The sequence below is a fragment of the Babylonia areolata genome, chromosome 1, assembly GCF_041734735.1.
Source record: "Babylonia areolata isolate BAREFJ2019XMU chromosome 1, ASM4173473v1, whole genome shotgun sequence".
Taxonomy (NCBI): Eukaryota; Metazoa; Mollusca; class Gastropoda; order Neogastropoda; family Buccinidae; genus Babylonia; species Babylonia areolata.
In genome coordinates this window covers 61,741,793-61,769,736 of record NC_134876.1, presented here as the reverse complement: position 1 = coordinate 61,769,736, position 27,944 = coordinate 61,741,793, and the positions used below count along the sequence as shown (strand labels likewise).

The 27,944-nt window shown below is 42.5% G+C and overlaps 1 protein-coding gene across 5 annotated transcripts in view; it reads right to left on the bottom strand.

The window, feature by feature from the left end:
- LOC143284969 (paired box protein Pax-2a-like) overlaps positions 1 to 27,944 on the bottom strand; it is a 308,750-nt gene that overhangs the window by 54,218 nt on the left and 226,588 nt on the right. For all 5 annotated transcript variants that reach the window (XM_076592140.1, XM_076592134.1, XM_076592160.1 and 2 more), the window contains one exon: positions 9,491 to 9,656. In XM_076592140.1, the coding sequence (XP_076448255.1) occupies positions 9,491 to 9,656 (166 nt within the window). The remainder of the gene's footprint in view (positions 1 to 9,490; positions 9,657 to 27,944) is intronic.

Genomic DNA, 27,944 nt, shown 5'->3' with positions numbered 1-27,944 from the left:
CTCTGCCCTCCGTTCTCCCCCCTTCCCCCTCCCCACCCTTCCCGTCTTTTAATTAATTCTTCTCTTCCCGAGAAAACTCCCGTCTTCGTGTTTCGTTATGAAGATTCCCCCCCCCTCCCCCCCACCCCCTGCGGCGTTCTCACTCCTGTCTCTGTTGAAGAGTCCATCAATCTCTCATGCAGTTTTTTTCCCCCTTTCTTTCCTTCTTTTTTAACACTTACTACTCCTCTCTCTCTCTCTCTCTTCCTCTCTCTGGCTCTCACTTTCGCCTTTTTGGCCCTCTGCATTGCGAGGTTCGCGCTCGGCGATAACTCTTTCTGCCATCTTTTCCCCCCATACCATTTCTCAAAAGGCACCAAGCGTAAAATGTCTGCCAGTCTTTACATATTTGCAACAGGTGGGAAGAAAAAGAAGAAGAAGCTGAAGAGAGATGAAGAATAACGAAGAAGGAGCAAGAAGCAGATATGTCAACTTCCCTGAACCCGTCTCACTCACTCACATATTCTCTCTCTCTCTCTAACTTCCTTCACTGACCGCCGTACACACACACACACACACACACACACACACACACACACACACACACACACACACACACACACACACACACACATACTTAAAAAGAAGACAACCCCCCAAAAAAACAAAAACAAACAAAACAAAAACGAAAACAACAACAACAACAACAAAAAAACAACCAAACACACACACACACAGACACACACACACACACACACACACACACACGCACACACATACTTAAAAAGAAGACAACCGCCCCAAAAAAAACAACAAACAAAACAAAAACGAAAACAACAACAACAACAACAAAAAAACAACCAAACACACACACACACAGACACACACACACACAGAGAAAACCCCACCAAAACATGTTGCACATGCTATCGCGGCTGGCCAAAAGTTTCTTCTTCTGAAAACGGATTAACTGTCTTTATAACCATTCCGAGGTCAGGGGTGAGGTTCATTAAAGCGCCAAATCTCCTTGATGCGCACGTCAGTTTCACAAGCACGCACAGCTGGGTCATCAAGAACGACAACAAAGTCAAAGTCAGTCGGGAATGGGGGGGAAGAGGACGGCAGAAGAATTGCGTCAGAAAGAGAGAAAAGGTCACCATTGAGATTAAGAAAGAAAAAAAATCGACGACACATGCAAACGTTGATAGAGAGAGAGGGGGCGAGAGAGAGAGAGAGAGAGAGAGGGCGAGAGAGAGAGAGAGAGAGAGAGAGAGAGGAGAGCGTGGGGGGCGGGGGCGGGGGAGGTGGGCAGACGAAGTACACGCGTGGGAAAATCCCGACTTTCTGACTGTGTAATTAAGTCAGAGCAGAAAAGTGAGGGAGGGGGTTTGGTGGAGTTAACTTTTCGATCAAACCTTCCTCCTCCTTCTTCTTCGTTATCACCACCTTGTTTATGATCATTATTATCATTATTATAGCTTTTACCGGTTGTTATTAGTGCCTTTTTGTTGTTGCTACAAAACAAAAAACAATAACACAATTTTCTAGACGTAAAATAACACTAATTAAAAAAAAAAAGCAATCATAACATTTTCGCAAACATACGTACATAGATATAGAATTGCGTTCTGGCAGAACATACGATTTGAAAGACAAATAACTCAAGAACAAACGCATGTACACGCTTACAAAGTTACGTGTAGTGATAAACAGAATAGTGGAGAGCGAGGGGGCGAGCAAGCGAGAGAGAAAGAGAGAGATAGACACACACACACACACACACACACACACACACACACACATATATATATATATATATATATATATATATATACATACATATATATATATATATATATATATATATATATATATAGAGAGAGAGAGAGAGAGAGAGAGAGAGATTGAGAGACAGAAAGACAGAGAATGAATATCCAGCTCGCTTGAAGCAAATGTTATTCGCTGCTATTCAATTTGTTGGGTTTTTTTTTTTTTTTGTTAGATCGGAAAACCAGACATAGATAATTGAAACTGAAACGAAAGTCACATTTGTAGCGCCACAGCTCAACCTGACTTCATGACATCATGACATTCCATTTTCTGTTGAAACCTACGCCTGCTGAGAAGAAGAAGAAGAAGAAGAAGAAGAAGAAGAAGATAAGGAGACAAAGAAAAGAACAAGACCAATAAGAAAAACATACAGCAGTAGAAGACGACGACGAAAAAAATATTTGAAGAAGAAAAGATTGTAAAAAAAGAAGAAGAAAAAAAGGGAAAAAAAGAAAAGAAAAGCAATGAATGGTGTGTGTCTGTGACTGTGCGAATATGGGCGAATAAGGTTGGGTAGGGGCCGGAGTGGGTGGGGGGCGGGGGGCGGGGTGGGGGGGGGGGGGGGGGTGGTGGGGGTGGGGAGAAACACTACAGCTTTCACATGTTAACATAGTAGTTGCGTTGCAACCACGAACTACGAGGAGGGGGAAAAACAGAAAAGAAAGAAAGAAAGAAAGAAAAAAAAGAATGAAAGAAAGAAGAAAAAGAAAAAAAAAGCGTCATGGTACACTTGGTGCACAGCTGTGGTGCGACGGTTTGCACGTGGTGCACGCCCGGGGAGAGAGAGGGAGGGAGGGAGGGAGAGAGAGAGACAGAGAGAGAGAGAAAAAAAAAAACAGGGGGAGGGAGGGGTCCTGGGGGTGGGGGTGGGGGCTCGATATGGTTGACGAAGATGACATCCTTCTAGCTGTGGCCGATTTACCGGGTCATATACTCTGTGCTCCTTTAATCCCCAGACTTAAGCCCAGGCCTACTTATGCCCTCAACAATGTCTCGGAATCCTCTCCTTGGGTACACTCTATGATGAGATTTCTAGCCCAGCTAAGCCCAGTCAATGATATTCTGCACATGTGTTTTGATTTCGTTGGGGGACAATTTGTGTGTGTGTGTGTGTGTGTGTGTGTGTGTGTGTGTGTGTGTGTGTGTGTGTGTGTGTGTGTGTGTGTCTGTGTGTGGGGCAAGGTAAAGGTAGGTAAGGTAAGATGGGAAGACGAAGCAAAGAAAGGGATAACGTGTCAAGTAACAAGAAAAAAGAAGAAGAAAAACTAATCATCATGCTGTACAAAGCAAGTAACAAAAGTCAGTATGTGCAATGTTTGTGAAAATTCATACCGTACTATTTCAGGAATATTAAAACAAATCTACCGTACGTATCATTTTTGAAATATTAAGAAAAAAGTGATTGTTCTCGCAACCTCAGCCTTCTGTCACCTCCAGCTTTGTCTGACAAGATTCTTCTGCCGAAAATTGTGTTAGCTGCCATAGTGCATTTTACCTGGTTTAAAAAAGAAAAAAAATAGCGTCTAATAGAGGGTAATATTCTGCATTACTGACATCTAAAAACTGTATTGCATTTCATTACGAGAATTGTGTTTATCACTTTTCTGTGACAACAGATTTCCATATGTAAAATTCTGGGTGCTCCATCCAGGAAGAACGCGTCGCCAAGCTGCAGCGCCACACAGTAACATTTCTTTTTTTTTACTTTTAGTTTCTGTCTGTACGTCTATTTGTTTCACTAACAAAGTGCATTTTTCTACAGAATTTTGCCAGTACTACCCTTTTGTTGCCGTGAGTTCTTTACGTGCGCTAAGTGCATACCGCACACAGATCCTCGCTTTATCGTCTCATCCAAATGACTAAGTACCCAGGCCACTACTCAGCGTCTAATGAAAGGATAGGGGGGGTGGTGGTGGTGGTGGTGGTGTGGTTTAGAAATACCTGTCTGTATATGGGACTCGAGCCCGTGGGCACATGCTTCCTAGTCGTGTGCATTACCCACCAGGCCACTGCTCCACCGTTGTACTTCCAAGACAACAGGATTGTGCTAATAAGGGGACATAACCTGATTGTGCTAATAAGGGGACATAATCTCGTGTCAGCGAACTGGGCCGAGCAGCAATGCAACAACAACGGTTGACTCAGCGCCTGTGACCGCTCAAGCGAAAGCTCCAGGGCTCCATTTTCCTTTCCTTCTTCCTTTCTTTTTTTTTTTTTTCGGCCATCAGGGTTTCTTTCTCCTAGATTGACTCCTTAATGAGGCAAAGAGTTGTGTCCCTTGGTGCAAATTTAGCTCCCTTTACGCCAGTCTGGGCGACAAGGCCGGTTGAACCTCAACACGCACACCACTAACACAAAAGGTCATCGTCTAGACTTCCTTTTACTTCTTTAAACAAAATCTTTCTTCTTCCTCATCCTCCTTTTCATGTTCCTTTTTTTTTTTTTTTTTTTAATGAAACAAGTCTAGACGAGAACTATAGCTGAACAGCATTCAACGAGCACCCCCAGGCTCCCCCCCCACCCCCACCCCCCAAAAAGGTAATTGTTTTAATTAGATAATGAGATAATGTAGCTCCCCACCAACAAACTAGTCGCTCACAGATGGCTGGTCCTTCCGCGAATGAAAAGACCGAAAGAAAGACAGAAGAACGCTAGAAAGGCCCCGTAGCAGACAGATAGAAAACAGAGATAGGGCCGGTGGTGGTGGGAGGAGGAGGTGGAGGAGGAGGAACACACACACACACACACACACACACAGAGAACAGCAGAAGCAGCTCGCTTCCAATGAAAAGCGACTCGTGCTAATGACCACCACTCATTGTCGCCGAGCAGGGGCCGATAACTTCATTAATCTGTCCATCCTTATTTCCCCCCATCACCATCAGCATCACCACCACCACCACCCACCGGCAGCAGACAAATTGCACGGGCAGCCAGGCGAGCACGCCAATCAGAACTGTCCACTGGGGGTGTGGGGGGGTGGTGGTGGTGGTGGTGGTGGTGCCACTCTACCCCTCTACTCCGGCCAACAGTTCCTGTGCCAGAAACAGCACCAGGCTAAGCAGCAGCAGCAGCAGCAGCAGCAGCAGCAGCAAAGAAGGTGGGGGAAAGGGGTGGAGAAGGAATTTTTCAAAGCCAGGGGGGATAGGGGTGAGGTGTGTATGTGGGGAGGGGGGCGGTGGGGGTGGGGATGGGGGTTGGAGGATGTGAAGGAGAAGACGCGAGTTCAAGGCGCACGCACTGCACGCATGATGCCGCATTTCTGGACGGAAATGACCAGGAATTAACCATGAAATGACGATGGCTTATTATGTATGATTTAGCGATAAAGAGTTCAAGCTTTGCCGGGAACCATGGAAACAAAACAGAAGCACTCACACACACACACCAAAACAAACAAACAAACAAACAAACAAATAAACACACAAAACCAGTGTGCAAATGTTACCCGAACAATTTTTGGATATATAAAATAAAACTTTTGACACACCAGAACACTCATATTTATTTGCTGGCACATGCTTCTGCATCTTCTAAAATCTTTTTTATTTTTTTTTTTTTTTTTTTTACTATTTCTTTATTCACATTACTTTGTGTACTTGCTGCTGGTAGTGTATCACACCATAATACACAATGAAATGCGATGTAACATGCCCCCCAAAAAAAACCCAAGACTGATTCTTTCATCCCCATGCTGCTTATTATCATCGTCATTATTTATTTTCACCGCTTCTTTTTGGTCACTTCATTCCCCAGCACAAACAAAAAAACAAAGAACTGGCTGTACTCTCCTCTCTCAAGGCGTTGAACTAGGGCCAGAAAATCCCTAACCACCCAATCAGCAGCCCACAATTTTCATGCTCCGGGGCTGCACGCACGCGCACGACAGCCAACATGGCGCCTGATGCACAGATCCCAGCAACACCCGAACACACAAGTAAGGGGGCAGAAGGGGGGGGGGGGGGGGGGCGAGGAGGGCGGTCGGAGGAGGGGGAGGGGGAAGGGGGGGGGGTGAGCGTGAATGTGTAGAGGTTGGAGGGGTGTGTGTGGGGGCGGGGTGGGGGTGGGGGGCGGTGGATAGAAACCGGGCAGTGACTCGCCGATGCTGAGGGCCAAACGTCGACAGCGGTTTATCAGATCTCGCGGATTCGTGTATTGATTTTTCTCCCCCGACCCCATTGACTCTTGGGTTTCTTTTGTTTTGTTTGAGGTTTTCTGGGGTTTCTTCTTCTTCTTTTTTTCCCCCCTGTCTTTCTTGGTGGATTTTTTTTTAAAAGTGGGATGTGTTCATCTGTGTGTCACAGACTATACCAGAAAGACCATGTGTGTGTGTGTGTGTGTGTGTGTGTGTGTGTGTGTGTGTGAGAGAGAGAGAGAGAGAGAGAGAGCGTTTGTGTGTGTGTGTGTGTGTGTGTGTGTGTGTGTGTGTGTGTGTGTGTGTGTGCAGTTCCCTCCCACAACCTCCTGTCCTGACCCCCCCCCCACCTCCCCCCCCTCCCCCAACAAAAAACAACAACAAACCCTTGCAGTGTTTTTCCCGTTGATTCCGATCTTTTGTGTGCTGTCCGATGCACCTCCCACTTCCCCTCCCCCCACTATCCCCCCTCCCCTTCTGGTTATTGTTCTCCTCCTGGTTGTTCGTTCCCTGGCTCTGACTTTGCTGCTGGCAGGAAGGGGCTCTGGTTTAACATCTGTTTTATTATTATCATTTTTCGCTCATCAAATGTGTGTGAAATTAAAAACCAACGTAGTCGTTACACGCCAGAAACACAGGACATGGTGACTATGGGCCACATTCAACTCTTCTGTTTTTTTTTTGTATGAACGTTTGTTCGAGGCTTTGCCCAAATGTATCCGTCGACCAGATGGTTTGAATCGCACAGACACTTGGGATTTGTTTATAATTAAATTTCTTTTAATTGATAAGAGACAAAATGTCATGGAAAATAGTCGGGTTTTTTTCAGACAACTGAGCAACAATTAAATCTGCCACCCATCCAAGTAATCTGACGAGCTAAATTAGAATTAAAAAAAACAACAACAACAACAAAAAACCGCGACTGCACTGACAGGAAATCAGCTGATCGGTGGATAGTGAAAGAACGATTATTTCTACAGGAAATTAACTAATTGGTTTAGAGTGAAAGAACATTCATTGTTACAGTTTAATCATCAATCATTGGGAGTTTACTTCTTTAAAAAAGGTGACACTTTCCATGTTTCAGACGACCAAGAAGGTTTGGAGGACAGTGTGAAGACAGGAAGGATTATGCTGAACAACGAAATAGATAACAAACTTGGTATAATTGTGATTGCATACATTCTTCTTCGTTTATTTATTTGTTCTCTTCTCGTTCCAACTTTGGTAATACTGCCTTTACTAGCAGTACTGGTGCTAGTTCTACGACGATCTGAAAAATTCTATCAACGCATGGAACAAACCAGAAAATAGCGGACACAAGCACACACACAGGCGCGCGCGCGCGCGAGCACACATACTAACGGGTGAATCTATACTGAGTGGACCACAGTAACTACTTCTTCGGAACGGTACAAAAGTTTTACCTACTGACATAATTTTGAGAAGTCATTCTGCTAACAGTCAAGCTGACTATGGAGCCTTCTGTAGACTCCACACACACAGTAATTAACAACGCAATCTATCAAACAATTAACACTGACAACAGAATTTAGTCCTACACACACACACACACACACACACACACACACACACACACATTGCTTTACACTTGCAAACAGCCTGTGAATATGACGTCCAATATGGAATTAATCCATATATTCCCCGAAAGAAAACAATAACGACAAACAAACAAACAAAAAACACCAAACAAACAACCCCCCCCCCATCCACCGCCTAAACCCCCCCCCCCCCCCCAAAAAAAAACACCCAAAAAACAAAACAAAACAACAAACAAACAAAACAAAACAAAAAACAAACGAAAAACCCGGAGTTTATGGTTGTGGTGTTGGTTTAATTGGTATTTTTTGTTTGTTATTGTTTTGTTTTTGGTGTTGTTAATGTAAACTGTATTTTTTGTTATTATTGTTGTTTGTGGTGCTGTTGGTTTCAACAGCCATTATTGTTTGTTGCTGTTGTTGTTGTTCTTGTTGGTGGTGTTGTAAACAGTATTTCTTGTTTGTCGTTGGTGGTGGTGACGATTGTGGTAGTTTCAACGGTATTTTTTGTTTCCTATTGGTAGTGGTAGTGTTGGCTTCAACAGTGTTTGTTATTGTTGTTTTTTTGTTTGTAGTTGTTGTTGTTCTTGTCGTTGGTGGTGTTGATTTCAACATTACTTTGTTTGTTTGGTATCGTTGGTAATGGTGGTGGTTATTGTTGTGTTGGTTTCAACAGTATTTGTTTGTTATTTTTGTTGTTGTTGTTATTGGTGGCGGTGGTGGTGGTTTCAACGGTATTTTATTTGAAAAGGTCACAATAGAAATAAAAGAATTCGACAAGATAACAAAACAACAACAACAACTACAAACCAAAAAACGAAAAACAAAACAACAAACCACAACCCATTTGTTGTTGTTGTTGCGATGTGTGTGTGTGTGTGTGTGTGTGTGTGTGTGTGTGTGTGTGTGTGTGTGTGTTTGTGTGTGTGTGTGTGTGTTTGTGTGTGTGTGTGTGTGTGTGTGTGTGTGTGTGTGTGTGTGTGTGTGTGTGTGTGTGTGTGTGTGTGTTTGTGTTTATATCATTTTTGATTTTTGATTATTTGCTCGTTTTTGTTGTTGGTGGTGACGATTCTTCTTGTTGCTGCGATTTGTGTTCGTGTTTTTGTTTTTCTTTGTTCATTTGTTTAGTCGTAGTGGTGATGGGGTTTCTGTTGTGATTTGTGTGTGTTTTTGTTTTGCCTGTGTGTGTGTGTGTGTGTGTGTGTTTGTTCGTTTGTTGTTGTTGTTTTTGGAGCTGCAGAAAGAAGGTAGTTGTGGTGGTGGTGTTTTTGTTTTGATTTGTGCGTCTCTGTGTTGTGTGCGTGTGTGTGTGAGTTTGTGTGTGTGTGTGTGTGTGTGTGTGTGTGTGTGTGTGTTGTAGTTGTTGTTTTGGTGGTGATGGTGGCCATGGCCGGGGTGGTTTTATTGTGTTTTTGTGATTTATGTTTGTTGTTTTATTCTTTGTTGTTGGTGATGGTGTTTTTGTTGTTGTTGTTGTGATTTGTGTATGTTTGTTTTATTCATATTTGTTGTGTCTTCTTGTTGTTGTTGTTGTTGGTGTTTCCGATGTTGTGTTGTTTTGTTTTGATGTGTGTATAAGTTAGAGGGTTCTATCTATCTATTTATCTATCTATCTATAACAACGTATATTTTAGATTTAAAAAAAAAATCTATAACAACGTATATTTTAGAAAAAAAACAACAATCTATCTATCTATATAAACGTATATTCTAGAAAAAAAATCTGTCTCTATCTATAACAACGTATATTTTAGAAAAAAAACCCAATAATCTATAACAACGTATATTTTAGAAAAACAACAACAACACATTCTATTTATCTATCTATAACACATATTTTAGAAAAAGAAAACAAAAACAAAAACCACAACAATACGACAAATATAACAAAAACACGACAATAACACGTATAAAATTTCTGTTTCGTCTGTGCATCATGTGTTGCCATGTTATGCCACGCTGTGATGCCTCTGTCCACACTCACCTGCCCAGGATCTTGCTGACGCAGCCGTGGGACACCCTGAGCTGTCTGGAGATGTCGCAGGGGCGGACCCCCTGGTGAGACAGCTCCACGATCCTGCTGCGGACCACGTCCGGTAGGGGCCGCCCGTTGACGAACACCCCGCCCAGCTGATTCACGCCCCCATGACCTGCAGCCATAAAGTCATATATACATGTATATCTTTTATGTGTATTAATTTCCAAATGGATGAATAAAGATGTACTGTATTGCATTGTGTTGTGTTGTATGTATGCATAATTATCCTCAAACATACCATTTTTTTCCCGTTCCTCCACTAGACTTTGAATGGTGTTCTTGGGCGATTGTCAATAGAAAAAAAGGACGATAAACCGAGGTCCCGTGTGCAGCACGCAGTTTGTTCACGAAAAAACAAAACAAAAAAACAAGCAAACAAAAACAAAAAACAAACAAACAAACAACCCCCCCAAAAAAACGCACACACAAAGAAAACACACACAGCAAAACCAAACAAAAAACAAACAAAAAAAACAAACAAAAAAAACAACAAAAAACAAAAAAACAACAACTCCCTCACCCCCCCCCCCCCAAAAAAAAAAAAAACAAAAACAAAAACAAACCAAAAACAAAACCCCACTGTGCACAGGGATAAAAAAAAAAGAAGAAGAAAAAAAAAGAAAGAAAGTGGCACTACATTGGGGCCGTGCGCTCTGCCTGGGGAGAGAGCAGCCTAATTTCACACAGAGAAATCTGTGACAAACAGTAATACAATAAAGTACAACACAGTATCTTCATTGACCAGTGTTCTCCAAAACAAATGCAGTATCATCAGGAAGAGTGTGAGGAGGGTCGGTGGGGGGCTCGGGGGGGTGAGGGGGTGAGGGTGGAGGGGAGAAGGATCACGGGTCAGTGAAACACACACACACACACACACACACACACACACACAAATGCAATTTATCAATAAACAAATAAAATAATGAAAAAAAGTAATACAAAAGTAAACAGATAAATAAAATTAAATTCAGCGTGCGGGCTGATCCTCGTAAGTAACATCAATCTGCTAAAAAGAAAAAAAAGAAAGACAAAAAAATGGGCAGCTGTCTGACCTACACCAAGACCGAAACCTGCTCATCAGGTCACCGAAGTAAATCAAACAACAAATAAATAAGTAAATGAAAAGGTAAAATACAACGGAAACATCCCAGTCCAAAGTTTTGATCGGGAAAAAACCCCCAAAACCAAAAAAACAATGCTGTTTCGATTGCTAAAGTAATAACGATTATACAAACTTGAACGCGTACCACATCTGTCCATAAACAACAACAGCAACAACGGCAACAACATCAAGCGGTTCAATGAGTGCGCACATCATCAGCAGATAAAAATCTCCAGGCAACTGGGACTTGATTGTTTAAAACAAGCTTGGCTGGAAGGACATTTTTTTTTTCAATACAAGAAAAATCCATGAGATAGGTTAAAATGGTTTAAGATGAAAATTAATTTATAGAATATGTGACAAATTCTGTTTTGATGAAGATGGGAATACTTTCAGATAATATGTGTAATTTTTTGTAAGGAAGAAAGAGATGCAATTCTGCATTATCTATGGGAATGTAACCATGTACAACATTTTTGGAAAGAGTTTGTGAGATATTTGAAAGAAAAGTGTTTACATTGTGATAGACTTAATCTGCTTTTTGGACATAACAAAATCAAAACTGATGGATGTTTCTCATATATTTTATTGATAGCTAAATTCTGTTTATACAAATATAGAATCAACAAAGTAAAACCAACACTACAAATGTTCATAAAAGACCTCAAACAGGCATATGAAGTAGACAAGTATGCCTTTAACACAACTATGGAATATAACAAGTTTGTGGGAAAATGGGCACTTTATAAATGTTTAATACAAGATTCAGCAATACAACCCTACCTTGGAATTATGCCATTGAATATGTATTTTGCTGTTGTGGACTTGTCAGTACTTAGAACTTAATTATGTGCTTACCCTATACCTTCTAATGTACAAAATATATAAATTCTGTATCTGTAAACCTTTGCCTGAATAACAAACAAACAAACAAACAAAAAAGTTGGAAAAAAAAATCTCCAGGCACATGGAAAGGACCATGAAATGGTGATACAGCCACCGTCGCACAAACACCAGCTGTTGATACCAAGGTGATGAAATGACTCATATACATGTACATTAGCATGCCATAAAGAATGAACCTGTCGGGGGCAGAATAATTGCAGAAATCCAAAAAGAAATAAGTTCAATGAATAACCCTGTCATTGCAGCAGAATTTTTTTTTTCTGTTGGGAGTTTCGGGCTGTTCAATCTCCACCGGTGATAAAGTTTTGCCACAGTACAGCGCCACCCATTTTCTTTCATTTGTTTTTGTTGTTTGTCTCCGAGTGTATGTATGTTCAACAAATAAACACGATTGTTTTTGCTGTTGTAGAACTTGGCCAAATGACTTGGTCTTGTTGCTTTCCGTTACAGTACGCTGCATTACAAGCGCTAGAACCCAGACCACCACTTTGGGTCTAGTGGATGTGACGATTTGCGAATGACTCTAGGCACGAACATGAGATTCTCTATTTTTCACTACGACGGTCTTGTCCATTAGGCCGTCATTGCATCTTTACAAGATCAATAGATTTAAAAAGGAAGAAGAAAAAAGACATAAAAAGAGAGTAAAAATTAAAATGCGTGAATGAAATGCATTGAATGGAAATGACACGTTAATAAAGAAAAGAAAAAAAAGAGAAAAAAGATTAGAGAGAGTTAATCAACAAAGACACAGACACAGGCAGAAAGACAGACAGACAAATACACACACAAGATTGGAGACATAATGCAAGTGGAAAGAGCTACCGAACTAACTAAACAAATAATGAAAAAAAAGAGATAAATGAATAAACAAATATGAAATAAATAAATAAATAAAAATATAAATAACACACACACACACACACACACACACACACACACACACACACACACACACACACACACCCTCCTTCTAGTGGAATCACTTGCCTTCAATTTAAATCAGAATCAAATTCAAAGTTATGCCTGTGTGTGTGTGTGTGTGTGTGTGTGTGTGTGTGTATGAGAGGGAGGCAGGAATAGAAAGAGACAGATACAGACAGAATCTTCAATTCAAAATCCAAAGCTGCACCCACACTTACAAGGTGGGAGGCACAAATGTATTCTTCTATGAAACCCAAACCATCAAAACAATAGCCAAAACAAAGAGAAAGAGAGGGAGAGATGAAGTCACAGAGAGAGAGAGAGAGAGAGAGAGAGAGAGAGAGACAGAGACAGAGACAGAGACAGAGACAGAGAAGATACATAGAGAAATAGAGTGAAAAAGACGTGTCACAGAGAAAAAGAGAGGGCCATCACAACATTATCACACACGGATATGAAAGACTTGCCATATCAGTAATAAATATTAGAGACAATTTAGAAACGGGCTGGCGAAGGAAGTCCCACAACCTTTATAAATCTCCTGAACATTAACACAGTCTCACGGACAAAAACAACAACAACAGAAAAAAAAGAAAAAAAAAGAAGAAATCAACAAAGATGGTGTGGAAAGACATAGCTTATTTCCGAAATTACAGTGCGTTATCACCAGTGATGAGTATCAAAATGTATGAACGAATACCCCAAAGACAAATGTGAAATACAAACAAACAAACAAGAACAATTAATACAAGTCTATTCTGTCTTTTCACATCAACAAGTTTGTTGTCACTCTTACAAAATGGTGGATACACGAGAAACCAATTCAGATGATGCTTGAAAGGTGTTTTCTTCTTCTTCTTCTTCCTCTTCTTCTTTTCTTTCTATTTTCTATGTACAACGACAGTTAATATCTTAGCAAGTATTTGTACGATAACAAAGTGTGCTGCAAATAGCGGATACGAATTCAGCCGAGGACAGGAAGAAATGGACAAAGTATGAGAGAAACCTATAAGTTTTTCTCTTCTTTTATACCTTGGAAAGAGAGTTAATGTCTCAACAAGCATTTACACCCGTTAACAACAGTTGACGGCAGTGTCGCTATCCGGGTTTAGTCAGAATACTTAATCATCTTACAATCCACTAGCACATTCTGGATCTCACACACCCACAACGACCTATTCCCAAACGGATTCCTGTGTGCCGATATGAATAAAATAACGATTACACACTTTCCTCAGCACCCATACACGTAATCCCCCCTATTCAACACCATTTTATCCGTCTAAGAATACTGTGGTATATTTATTTTAGGGAGGAGACACTGTCTTCCGACAAAACAAACAAATAATAAAAAGTAAGTCGCCACTGCTTTAATGTCTCTGATATGCCCATATTTCCCCTCAGCGACTGAATATATTTGCATTAATGATAACATATAGAAAAACGAATGTATGACGGCAGTGGTAGTGTTGTGTGCTCTTTTGAGGAGAAGGGGGGTGGGGGGGGGGGGGGAGACGGAGGAGTCAGGGGGGCTCAATGATCATATACCTTGAAACGGATCATAGTCATAGGGAGAAGAGGTGCCCACACCTCCGTGCGACGACAGCACGTGCTGTCGAGACGGATGAGGATGATGATGGTGGTGGTGGTGATGGTGAGAGGGGTGGTGGAGACGATGCTGCTGGGAGACCAGCGGGTGGGCGTGCGGAGGGGGAGGGTGGACCGGGGAAGACGTCGGGTGGGGGTGGAAGGGGAAGGGGGAGGAGAAGGGGGCGGTGGCCCACGGGCCGCCCGTGTCGTGATCCCAGAACATTGTCATCGTCCGGCGCCGCTCCGACGACGTTGCTGCTGAATGCTCTACTCCACCACAGTCCTGTCTTCGCTTGGAACACTTGCAGCACATCAATCAAGCCGCGCGGACAGTCACTCAGACGATGGCATTATGACTTTGGTAGCATTAGAAAAAAAAAAAAAAAAAAAAAAGCGGAGACCCAGGCTTTATGACACACAACCGACAGTTCTGGAGGAGGAATCTGGTGAACAGTTCTTCTGTGCGGCGCCCCAATGACTCTTCACAGAGTTAAGGGGGAGGAAGCAAGAGGGAAGAAAGTTTTGGCCCAAAATGATGGAGCTTTAGTTTCTTTTAAATAGGTGCTGTTTTGCCGTGAAAGCTTTTTTTTTTTCATTTATTTTGGTGTTGACAAGTCAAACCCTACTTGTCAAAACCCTACTGACACAAGTACTCCGCACAGTTGCTACATGTAGAAACTGTTTTCGTACAGTTTTTGATCCCGTGGTATTTCTCATCAACAAACGTTTTCATGCAAACACGACAGAATTTTCTCAGCGAAACGTGTCCGCTTACCTTTGAGTTTGATAGCATTCCAAAATAACTCCATTTCACAGAAACAAAACCATTTTCCTGGCCAAGACTGAGTTTGACAAAGCGAAAATTGAAAGGCAACCACGCTGAGGTGATGTAAGTTTCAACAACAGCATTACGTATTAACAAAGAAAAGAAAAAAAGTACAGCACAGACCGTGAAAGCTGAAATCAGACAAGGAAGTCAAGATGAAACTATTGTTCACATCCAATCGCTGGCTGCTGAAATAATAATAATAATAATATTAGCAACAAAAGATATAAACGGGAATTTGAAAAGGGGGTGGAAATAATAAATAAATAAATAAATCGATGATAGTAATAACAACAACAATAATAATAAATAACTGCCTTAAATAAATCAGCACGTTTTTTTCTCTCGAGCACAATAAATAACTGCCTTATAAATAAATCAGCACGTTTTTTTTCTCCCAAACACAAACACCACCACCAAGTTGGTTCAACCTCGTTGCGCAGTTCACCACACACAGTATAGAGCACCTCTCAACCTCTCCGCATCACCAAGTTAAGACTCCACTCGACTCGAAACTCTACTACACGATGAGTCCAGTTCGGGACAGTCCCAAGAAGTTGCGGGGAAGGACACGGCAAAAATCACTCTTCTATAACCACCGCTGCTACCCGAGTCGCCCTAGCGTGGCATTTATAGCGGCTACCCCGAATGGGTCTGCTTTATGAAGGAGGGACACGCAAGGCGACTCAACAAAGACGTATTGGGTTCGAACTGAAGAAGTGGGAGGGTGGAGGAGTGGGGTAGGGAGTGGGGGTGGGGGTGGAGATGCTTGGAGTGCATCATCTGAGGTTGAGAACGTGAAATATCGAGTGTCGGTTGAAGAGATGATGCACGAAAGAACTGAGACGACGAGTGGCTTGATGGAGGTGGTTGGGGGTGGGGTGGGGTGGTGTGGGTGGGTGGGTACTAGGGTGGATGAGGCAGAAAGAAGGGGGTACACTCAACCTTCGGGTGCACTGGTTTGACGCAAGAGAGAGAGAGAGAGAGAGAGAGAGGCTTTTATTTTAAGTGCGCTCTTACGCTTATCTCTCCTCAGCCTCTCTATCTATCTCTGCCCCCCCCCCTCCCCATCCTCTCTCTCTCACACACGAACACAAACCGAGCCCATCTCTACTGGTGTCAAGCTCCCCTTTGCTCTCCCTCCTTTGAACTCTTTCTCAGGCTATGCAGCATACAGGTCGTCCTTCTTTCACAGTCATCGTAGCGTGCATTTTCCCACCTATACAGCCCACAAAAAGCTCCCCCCTGGGTCGACAAAGGGAGACATACGTCCCCCCCAAAACGGTTAAATAAAAAAAAAAGGAGGGGGGAGGGAGGGGAGGGGGAAGAGGGGCGAGCGTGGGGGGAGAGGAGGAGGGGAGGGGCGATTTGTACGAGGAAAACTCTCTCTTGGGAAAAAAAACCCCGTACAGTCCACCTTCCATTAGACTTGGCATGAGAGATAACACCACACAAGAGCCATCAAAACAGACCGGGAGTTTTCCTCTGCCGCTATTAACATACCTCTCCCACTGTAATTATGGGTGGGTTTTTTTTTCTTTTTCATTTCTTATACAGGCCCATACACAAAACAGTTCGCTCCAGCCAACCACTTTGACCTGCCGCATTTTATCTCGCCAAGAAATAGACCAGTCAGAATCAACACGGATATGGAATTGGAAGGTAAGGGTGGGAGAAAAGAGCTGTGCGACTTTGTGGAAACCGGGTTTCATCACGGTGGTGTTGTGAAAACAAATACAGATGGTACAGATAAATAAATCAATGAAAAATAGTCAGATAATCATACAGAACTCGGACAGCAACTCTTCACGACCATCTTCTTCTTCTTCTTCTGCGTTCGTGGGCTTCAACTCCCACGTTCACTCGTATACGCGAGTGGGCTTTTTACGTGTATGACCGTTTTTACCCCGCCATGTAGGCAGCCATACTCCGCTTTCGGGGGTGTGCATGCTGGGTATGTTCATGTTTCCATAACCCACCGAACGCTGACATGGATTACTTGATCTTTAACGTGCGTATTTGATCTTATGCTTGCGTATACACACGAAGGGGGTTCAGGCACTGGCACGTCTGCACATATGTTGACCTGGGAGATCGTAAAAATCTCCACCCTTTACCCACCAGGCGCCGTCACCATGATTCGAACCCGGGACCCTCAGATCGAAAGTCCAACGCTTTAACCATTCGGCTATGGCGCCCGTCTTCACGACCATCAATTGCCGATGAAAAATCATCGGCACGAACGATGGATTCCTGTATGTCTATCTTATCAAACCATCCACTCCATCTCTTTACCTACATAAAAAAAAAATCAAACTTCACTGGGAGCTACGAAAAAACAAAACAAACTACCCCCTCCCCACCCCCAACACCTCTACCTTCTACATTTCTGTGAAAAATAGTGGAAAAATAGGAGAGAAGAGAAAAACAGACACTGCCACCATACAAGCAGGAAAAAAAGACATTGCCACCATACAAACAACAACAACATAAAAAAAGCCGGTTTGGCTTGGGAAGTGAGAAGGCAAGAGTATCATTCGTGTTCACTGATTCGAATCGCCCTTTCTCATACATTTCAAGGAAGAAATTAAGAGGGTGTGTGTGTGTGTGTAGAACTAATTACCACGCCGCTGGTGGCCATAGACACCGAAATGAGAATAGTGGAGAGAGATAATGTATGAACAGTAAACCAGTTAACGAGAAGTATCATCAGCTTAATTGGTTTAAAGCTTTCAATTAAAAACAGAACAAGGCAAATTACAGCTTTCGATATACTAAGTCTTAAACACACACACACACACACACACACACACACACACACACACACACACACACACACACACACACTTGAGCGATAACAAACGTATGCATATATCGCTAGTTAATTCATTTAGAGTTTGAACGTTCCATGTGGACCATCACAAGACGTCAGAAATAAAACGTTCAATACCATAGAGACGTGCAACACACACACACACACACACACACACACACACACTGCACCCACCAACCCCCACCCCTCATCTACCCCCCTCCATACCCCCCCCCCCCACACACACAACACACAGCAAAAATCCAATCTATTCACAAGGACTTCCAGCCAGAATCGCACGTCCGGACAGACAAACAGACAGACAGGCAGACAGACAGACAGACAGGCCTTGCCATCCAACGTTATCAGCCAGATCTGCTAAACCCGGATTCCCAATCACATACGGTGATGCATTTGAAACGAAGCCCACAGAAAGGTGGACCCCAGGGGAACGGGGAGGGGAGGAGGAGGAGGGAGAAGGGGGGGGGGCACTAGGAACACAGAGGTTGGGTGGGGGATGGAGTGAGGTGAGGACTCGGTGGGGTCGGGGGGGGTGTGGGGTGTGTGTGTGTGTGTGGGGGGGGCGTATGTTGTGTCGGTGGTCGCGGCGCATGCAAACTGGCACTTAGGGTCCTGGGGTCACAGGGGAAAGGTTGGGGGTCACAGGTCGAAGAGGAACCGAACGGGGCTGATTGAAAACAACTCCCAAGTTATTGGACGGAGAAACGAGAAGGGGTGAAGGGAGTGGAAAGAATAAGACTGTTCGAGAGCGCGCGTGCTCTCTCTGTGTGTGTGTGTGCAAGATAAGAGGGACCAGCGAACGTACGTTCTTGGGTGTGCAGATGCGCAAAAGCAACTGGTCTCCTTGCAAGTACTGCTAACACGACGTGTGCCTGTGTTGTGTGCAGGAGCAAGTGCGTGTCGCCTGAGAAAAGGGAGACATGCACAGAAAGGAAGAAGAAAACACATACAAATAAAGACTGACACAAGAAGGGGGGGGGGGAGAGACAGACAGAGAGACTAAGAGAACGACACACACACACACACACACACATACACATGCACACACATACAATACAAACACACACGCGCAAAGAGCTGGCGTGAGTATAATTCAAAGAATGGAGAGGAGAGAGAGAGAGAGAGAAGAGACAGAGGACTGAGGGTGGGGTGGGAGTGCGGATGGCTTGGTTTCGGTTGGTGTAGGGTGGGGTAGGGTGGGGTGGGGTTCTGGGATCAAAAGACCCACAGGGTATATACACCCAACAAACTCGGAAAGCTCGTGCAACCCGCTAGTTACAGGGGGCACAGGGGCCACAGGGCCACGCGACTTGGCTCTGTGCTGTTGCCATTGGCTCCAACAGACAGCCAACGTACCCCTTCCACCGTCAGCTGTGTGCACTTGGTGGTGGTGGTGGTGGTGGGTGAAATCCCACCCCTCCCCCCTCCAGATACCCCTTCCACCCCCTCCAGCTCTCTTTTCCATTCTGCCCTGCCCTCTCTTTGCGTGAGCGGACCTCGAGGTCAGGCTAAAATAGCCGGGTAGAGAGGAGAGCGGGGTCAGGTGGAGGGGTGACACCGCCCCGGCAGATCCTGTACCCGTCCCACCCCCCCAACCCCACCCCTCACCATTCCCCACCCCCATGTCCCTCCCCTCCTAGTAATTGAGACCCTTCTTCGGAGGTCGAGTTAGTGTACACACACGCTTTAACATCTGAGCTATGTGGATCACACAAGCGTTTTGTTTTTGGTATGTATGTACGTGTGTGGGAGTTGGGGTGAAGGGGCGTGGGTGATGGGGGAGTGGTGTAGGTGGTTTGTGTGTGTGTGTGTGTGTGTGTGTGTGTGCTGCGTGCTGCGTGCTTGCTTGTTTGTTTAACCCTCTCGATCTCTTTTTAATTGGTGGGTTCTTTTTTTCCATCTGGTATTCCCGTGCGGTTTTGATTATGATGTCGAATAATTATATTACACGTGATTATGAGTCATGGGATTTAACTATTGCACACGATTGTGGGCGCGCGCACGCACGCACGCACGCACGCGCACACACACTTACACACACACACACACATTAAACTTTCACCCCTAACCCCCCACCCTAAAAACTGAACAACCAAAAAAAGAAAAAATCAACAAGAAACAAAAAACCAAAACAAAAAAACAAAAACCCCCACCAAAAAACAAAACAAAAAACCCCCAACAACAACAAAACAAAACAAAACAAAACAAAAAACATCATCAAATGACGCGTCTTTTATGGACTCCGTCATCTTTCAAATAACAATGTCGGAACGTAGCGCTTTAACTGACAAAACAGCCCGGAAATCATAACTAGATTAGAAAAAACAACAAAATACCACCACCAAAAAAACAAAATCAAAACAAAAACACAACAAAAACAAACAAACAAACAAACACGCACACGTGAACAGAAATTCGATGATGATAACATAAAAGAAGAAGAGGAACATTTTCAACAAAAACAAAAACAAACACGTACACATAAACCCAACATCGATAATGATGAAATAAAAGAAGACGAAAATTTAACAAGAAACAAACTTTATACATACCAGCAATAACAAACAACGAATTACCCAACAATAACAAACAGGTAACCAATTAATTAACCAAATAACAAATCAATCAAATGATTAAAGAAGAGCACGAAGTTCCACAGCATCCACCCACACACAACCTAGGATTTTATACTCACAGTCAAGTTAATTCAAAGTTACAGCAAGCGATGTTCATTCAAACACTGCTGAAGAATTCTGTGTTGGAATGCTTTACCGATACATGACGATTATTATCAATTTCAATGTGATAATTTCATTGTGTGTGTGTGTGTGTGTGTGTGTGTGTGTGTGTGTCTGTGTGTGTGTGTGTGTGCGCGCGCGCCTCTGTCTTATAAACCTTAAGGTTTCACGAGAATAAAATTCATCACACTCCCAGCGATGATACACTCAAGGAAAGCTGTCTCGAATTCGGACTTCCCAGCCTTCGCAGACGTTATGGCGATAGCTAGAACCTAAAAAGTTGTTTTCCTGGTAATTCATTAAAAAAAAGAAAAAAAAGAAGAAAAAAAAGAAAAGAAATAGAGGGTAGTGGGCGGGAGACAAGAGATGAGGACCAGGATAAGAATTAAAAATATGAAGGACAAAAAGAAAAGAAAAAGAAAATCTATTCTCTTCTCTTCTGATCAGCTTTTGCGTGGAGCATATAATATGCGTTAACTTCTATCCTGGACGGAAAGAAAGAAAGAAAGAAAGAAAGAAAGAAAAAAGAAAAAAACCCCAGGAAAATCACCCTCTCCCAATGATAACAAAGACCCCGTAAATAACACTGTCAACGTGCATACAATGGGGCTGAATGCACAGAGCAATAACTCCGGGTTTTTTTTCCATCTTTTCATTAGTCTTTTCTTTTTAAAAAAAATTCTTTTTCTATTTCTTTTACTCCTTTTTTTTTTATATGACAGAACGAAAGACTAATAATCCGGACGAACTTCACCGCATTGCAGAAGCGGAGTGAGTGTGACAAGCTGCTTCATATTATTATTATTCTGCAATTCTCGACTGCAGACAGCAGCGGGAGGCTGGGATGTGTGTGGGTGAGGGATCGGAAGGGGAGGGGGTGGGGGTGTCAAGGCGGGGGAGGGGGAAAGAGAAGGAAGGGTGGAGGAAATCGTCTATGCCCTGATATGATATATCATGAGCCGCGCAAACTTACGTGGGGCGACTGTGTATGCGATTATTTGCAGAATACACTATACAGAATGATTAATTAAAAACAACAAACAACAACAACAACAAAAAAACAAAAACAAAAAAACAACCAAACCCAAAACGAGAAATTCATTTTGTGGTGCATGTTACTTATAAGCTACATACTACAATCAAAGTCATTCATAATGAAAACACTAAAGAGAAAAAAAAGAAGAAAAAAAGCTTAGAATGCCAAGTTGACACATACAATAACCGCAAACATACATCACCCTACTGATAAGATGAACATTTATTTATTTATTTATCTGTTTTCATACTTATTCTTTTCTTTTTATTCGTTTCATTTATTCATTTATTTATCTATTAACTTATTCATCCACTATCTATTTATTTACTTACTTACATACTTATTCTCTTTCTCCAGAGTCGCTTTACCATGAAAATCACTCTGGCAAACGTCAATGATTCCCTTTTGATTCATACACCTGAATAAGAATCAACTGAAAAAACATCACCACCTCGTACGAACAGACTTTATAAACCAATCAACCAAACCACAAGGTCAAATAGTCTGTCGTCAGTTACAGTCTTTTATATATATATTTACATGTGTGTGTGTGTGTGTGTGTGTGTGTGTGTGTGTGTTCATTCATAATATGTAGCCTTCTTAGGCATTGTGCTCCTTTTTTTATGATATTTGTGATAAAACGCTTTGCATGTATATCATGTCAGCGATTACACCAACAAAACAATGTACAACACCTTCCATCAGTTTATCACCCATCCCCCTTTTGCTTCCTCCCACCCCCAGACCCCCCGCCCTTCTCCCCACTTCACCATTGCAGTAGAAATGAAATTGAAAGCATGACCTTCCTTGTTGCGAGAAGGGGTGGGGTAGGGATGGGGGGAGGGGGCTAGGAAGGGACAGTGATTAGCGTTTGGCACACCGTGCGTGTAAATAGTTTACAGAATGCAAGTACACAGCTCCGTATTCTTTGCTTGGGAGACGCGACCCAAAAATGAAGTGAAGAGCAAACGATCTTCATACAAGTGTCTTGACGCGAATCACTGCTTGTCAATAGGGCTGACTCTGGAGGAAAAAACAGAACATCAAGCAAACAAACAAACAAACAAAAAAAACAACAACAAAAAAACAACAACAAAAAACACACACACCCAAACTCGCGACTCCTACTCGCACCCTCTCTTTTTTTCCTTCTCCTTAAAAACAACAACAAAACCTGCAACCCTACTCCCACTCCCCCACATAAACACACACACAACATCAGCCCTCTTCCCCTCGTATCTCTCTCTCTCTCTCTCTCTCTGGCGAGAACAACAAGAAGTACAAGCACAACTTGAAGCTCCGTGTTTTGAAAAAAAGAAAAAGAAAAAAAAAGAAGAAAAAAAAAGAGAAGGCAATATAGTGTGATCGCCATGTCAGTACAGAGTTCTACCCGCCCCCTTCTTTCAGCTCATGATTTCTTCTTTTTTTTTTTTCTCTCTCTCTTTCTCAGTTCATAATTTTTTTCTCTCTCTCAGTTCATAACACACACACACACACACACACACACACACACACACACACACACACACACACACACACACACTCTCTCTCTCTCTCTCTCAGTTCATAATTCTCTCTCTCTCTAAGAGGTTCATAATTCTCTTTCTTTCTCAGTTCATAACTCTCTCTCCCTCTCTCGATCTCTCGCCCCTTGTCCCTCTTTCTTTCTCGCTCTCTCACCCCACCCCACTCCCATCTCCACCCCCGCTTCTCTCTCTCTTTCTCTCTGTACATAAAAAAAAATCTCCAGGCAGGTGTGAACAAGGACTGGAGGGTTGGCTATTCAAACGGAGGTAAAGAGGCCACTTGAGTGTCTTTTTACACCACTGCCTTTCCCTCCGCGCCCCCTGTTTCCTTGTCGCGTTGCCGTCTTATTACTAACCCACGCAAGAAAGCAAGCAAGCAAGCAAGCCAGCAAGCCCTGGCAGTGGTTGGAAGAGAAAAAAAGTAGAGAGGTATTAAAGAAAAAAAAAAAGGATTTTTAAAATATTTTTTGACGGGACCACCTTTAGAACATCCTTTCACTCTCCCACCACAGCTACTGTGCCCCCCTCCTCTCTCTGTGTGTGTGTGTGTGTGTGTGTGTGTGTGTGTGTGTGTGTGTGTGGTGTGTGTGTGTGTGGTGTGTGTGTGTGTGTGTGTGTGTGTGTGTGTGTACATCATCGTCAGTGATTTTTGATGAGGTCCCCACAAGCCCGTGATTTGTCGTTTTACAAGATGGTGATTGTTGTTGTTGTCCCTTTCGGCTGCTCAATTTGATGTCCGGATTTTTTTTTATGTGTGTGTGTGTGTGTGTGTGTGTGTGTGAGGAGAGGAAGGAGGAAGCGAGTGTGAGGGGTGGGGGTGGGGGCTGCAAGCTGTCGATAGCTTTAGCATAGTATTAGAACGCGCGCGCGCACACACACACACACACACACATTATATATATATATATGAAAGTGGGGATTTTGTTTTGTTTTTTATCCCCCCCCCCTCACCTCTTCCCAACCCCAGTGCTCTATTTTAGCCTGTGAGTTCTTTTGATAGGCGGATGTCAGTGTTTATCTCAGTGAAATCTTTCTCTCTTTGATGCTGCTGATTTCGGGGAGAGTATAATTTCTCTTTATTGGCGGCTTCTTTGTTTGGTTTATATGATGAAACAAAGCAGTTTGTTCTGCCCTTACCACCACCACCACCACCACCACCCTTCCCACCACCACCCTCTCACTCTCTGCCGCACCCAATCTCTCCCTACACCCCCTCCCCCTCCCCCCCACACACCCGCTTCATATCAAAACAAAGAAATCTGCTCCCACTTATCAGTATGGAAATAGGATGCCAGCACAAGTTTAAATGCTTTCACCCAGTCAGTCGAGCGTTGAAAACGTGTGTGGGACAAATAATAAGCTTCAAGGAACATATTATTTCATGTTTCGTATAAAAAATATAAAAAAAATGATGAAAAAACAACAAAAAAAAACAGAAAGAAAGTAAAGAGAATAACATCGGTTGCAGCCTCTGCAATACAAGGCAGACAAGGCCAGCAATCGCCTGATGTAAATACCTTCGTTATATTATATCGGATATACTCAGTATGCCATAAATATAAATATTTGTATTATTATCTATTCTCAGTAATAGTTGATTTCCATTTTCAAAAATTGCTATCATTATTATCACTGTTATTATCATCATTATCATCATTACTATTATTATTATTATTACTTTATGTTTTCAAACACGTTGTATACGTATAGTCTCCTTGTCAACGTTTAATATCAATATCGAACCGGCTTATGTGATCGCTGAACTGCATTCTGGATAACTTTGCATGAAATGAGCTGGGTTGCTAGAGCACCATAAATTTCTACTGGGGATGAAATCATAATAAACTGTACTTTTGAAATCTCTAACATTAAAAAAAAAAAATCGTTAATTCTTCTGGCAGCAGCAGCAACAACAACAACAACGAAATAATAATTATAAGCAGAAGAAGAAGAAGAAGAAGAAGAAAAAAGCACAGTATTTACTGATCATTAAATCTAAATATTTGTGTGTACGTTTGTGTATTTATTTTTTGTAGTTATATATTTATTTACTTTGGTGTAAACATTAATTATTATTTAATCAAATAATTTGTTGGTTGATTTTTATCTTTTCATTTATGAACAAGAATGAGAACAGTATTAGGACGCGCGGCGGCTTCTCTGTGACACAATAATCAATTACAAACATCAACCTTCTGTTCGTTTTGACAAGAGACATGCTGCCACTTCCTCCCAAAACTCTCTGGTGTTCTATCAGGTTGCAGGTACCGATACCACGTGACATCAACATGATATGGTTGGAACCAGATGACATCAAATTTTTCAACAGAAACCAAGACTTGTCATCGGGCTGCGTTAACACGCTAGCAAATTCGAACGACAGCGTTATGATTTTAAAATACATTTTGTTGTTGTTGTTGTTGTTGTTTTTCAAATGAATCAAAATCATCGTTTGTATTGTTGTTCAAAAGAAATCAAAGCAACCATAAAAGCACTGCAAGTCATACGCTAGCTAATTCAGATGACAGTCGTTTAAAAAAAATGTTTTGGAAATAAATGTGCTTAAAAGAAATAAAAGAATTTACAACATTGTTTACTTTTTTTTTTTTACAAAGAAATCAAAGCTATAATACAAGCATTACACGTCGATACGCTAGCGATTTCGAAGAATAGTTTCATTATTTCAAGAATAAATAGTTGTATATCCATACTATTTTTTTTTTAATTCTAAGAAGAAAATATTTTTCTTTGTTTCCTTCTTTCTTCAACTCCCGACGAAAAGAACAATGAATACTTACAAGGAGTAAAACAACTGGCATTGCCATTATGATGACTAATAAAGGGTGACAAAGTTCCCTTGTCGGAAACTTTTTTGTTTTTTAATTTGTGTTTTGTTTCTGTTTATTTTATTCTATTTTATTTTATAAATGTTCTCTTCTTTGGTCAGCGGCATTAGCAGGCACTTCTTTTCTTGGTCTTCATCTTACAGTGGGATTAAACAAATGTTCCTATTCAATAAAAGAAAATGAAGTGTTAGCAATTACAGTAATTAATTAACCGAGCACAACAAGCAGGTTCACAGAAGTGGCTGCAACCAGGACACATGAAAAATAGTTCTGGTGTTTAAAAAAAAAGAAAAGAAGACTTTGAGCAATAAGTGTCAGAAGTTCTAACCACGGCTACATTCATCCGTACTGATGAACAAAATTCAATAAATAAAACTAGATGAAGCCATGTTGTGCGAACATTAAAAAAAAAAAATGCCTTGCCCAAACCAATTCGCCGAAGTTTTTACTACGGCCAAACACACACACACACACACACACACGCGCGCGCGCGCGCACACGCACGCACACACATACACACACACACACACACACACCACACACACACTCTCTCTCTCCCCCTCCCCTTTGTGTCCATTTTCTGTGGATCTCTCTTCACCCTCTGTATCTCTTTGTTACAGACACAGTCCATTAGTTAAAAAAAAAAAAAAAATCACCGGGGTTATGGACACAAAGAGCCGAACCCCAACACCAACATACAGAGAGGACAACAAAGACAATGACATCCAGGCCCAGCTGAAAACGAAATGAAGCAGGAACACGCCACGGAAGATTAATCAAACAACCATCAAACAACTATCTTACTTGCCTATACAAACAAGGAAACACCATTTTCAGAGCACACACACAACAACACTCTGGTTTCTCTCTCAGAACGTAAACGACCATGGCAGCAAACTCTGATATTACAACAACGACGTCGATTGTTTTTTCATCCCTTGTTTTGTTTGTTTGTTTGTTTGTTTGTTTTTGTTTTGTGTTGTGTGTGTGTGTGTGTGTGTGTGTGTGTGTGTGTGTGTGTGTGTGTGTGTACGTGCGTGCGTGCGTGCGTGTGTGTGTGATTTTTAATATCAAAGCTAGGCCAGGGTTATGACAGTGGTGGTGGGTGGGATGTGGGGGGAAGGGTGTAGAAGGCTGAAGTTCCAATCCCTCCCCACCCCCACCACCCCCTTCTCTATCCCCCAACCCCTCGCCCACCCCACACCCCCCTTCGCCCCTCCCTCCTCCCAAACGAGGAAAACAGTGGTGGCAATATTGCCCAGGGTATCAAGTAACCCTTGCTTCAACACTAAAGTGTCAGTGGCTATCGGCAGTGCTGATGATTTAGAGCACTCGAGGGGGACGTCGCTCCGAAAGCGATTAATAACCAAATTGTCTCTCTCTCCCCCTCTATCTCTCTCCCCCTCTCTCTTTCTCTCTCCCTCTCTCTCGGAGCGAGATAGACCCCCGTACCACAGCGACTAGCTGGAGGCTTGTTCTCAAACAATCTCTGATTGCGGCTCTGGAGGCACTAGTGGTCTCTGCTGGCGTTTGTGGCGCTCCTGCTGTCCTCTCTGCCTAGCCCAGGAGTTCGATCATCGGCTTGATAACAATTGTCTGTAATTTTTTTTGGGGGGAGGGGTGGGTGGGTGGGGGGGGGGGGAGAGGGGGCGGGGGGGGGGGGGGATGAGGGGGCATGTGTGGCTGGGGATAGCAAAACGGTTAGTGAGTGTTGTACATCAGTGGGTATAATAATGATGCCACTGATGACTGTGAGGGGACCCGACCCCGCTGCTCTGTGGTGTGTAGTTGTGGTGGTGATAATGATTGATTATTCATGATGATGGTTATGATGATGATAACAGTTATCGGCATGATGATGATGATGATGATGATGATTATCATTTTATCATCATCATCGTCGTCGTTGTCGTCATTAATCCGACAGTTTTCATCATCCTGATTTTTTTAAAATTTTGATAATGATGATGATGATGATAACTTTTAATGATGTTATTATCGTCATAAACGCACACAAGAACTATGCACATGAAGGCAAGGATGAGGATGTTGACGGATAGAAAACAGTTTTCG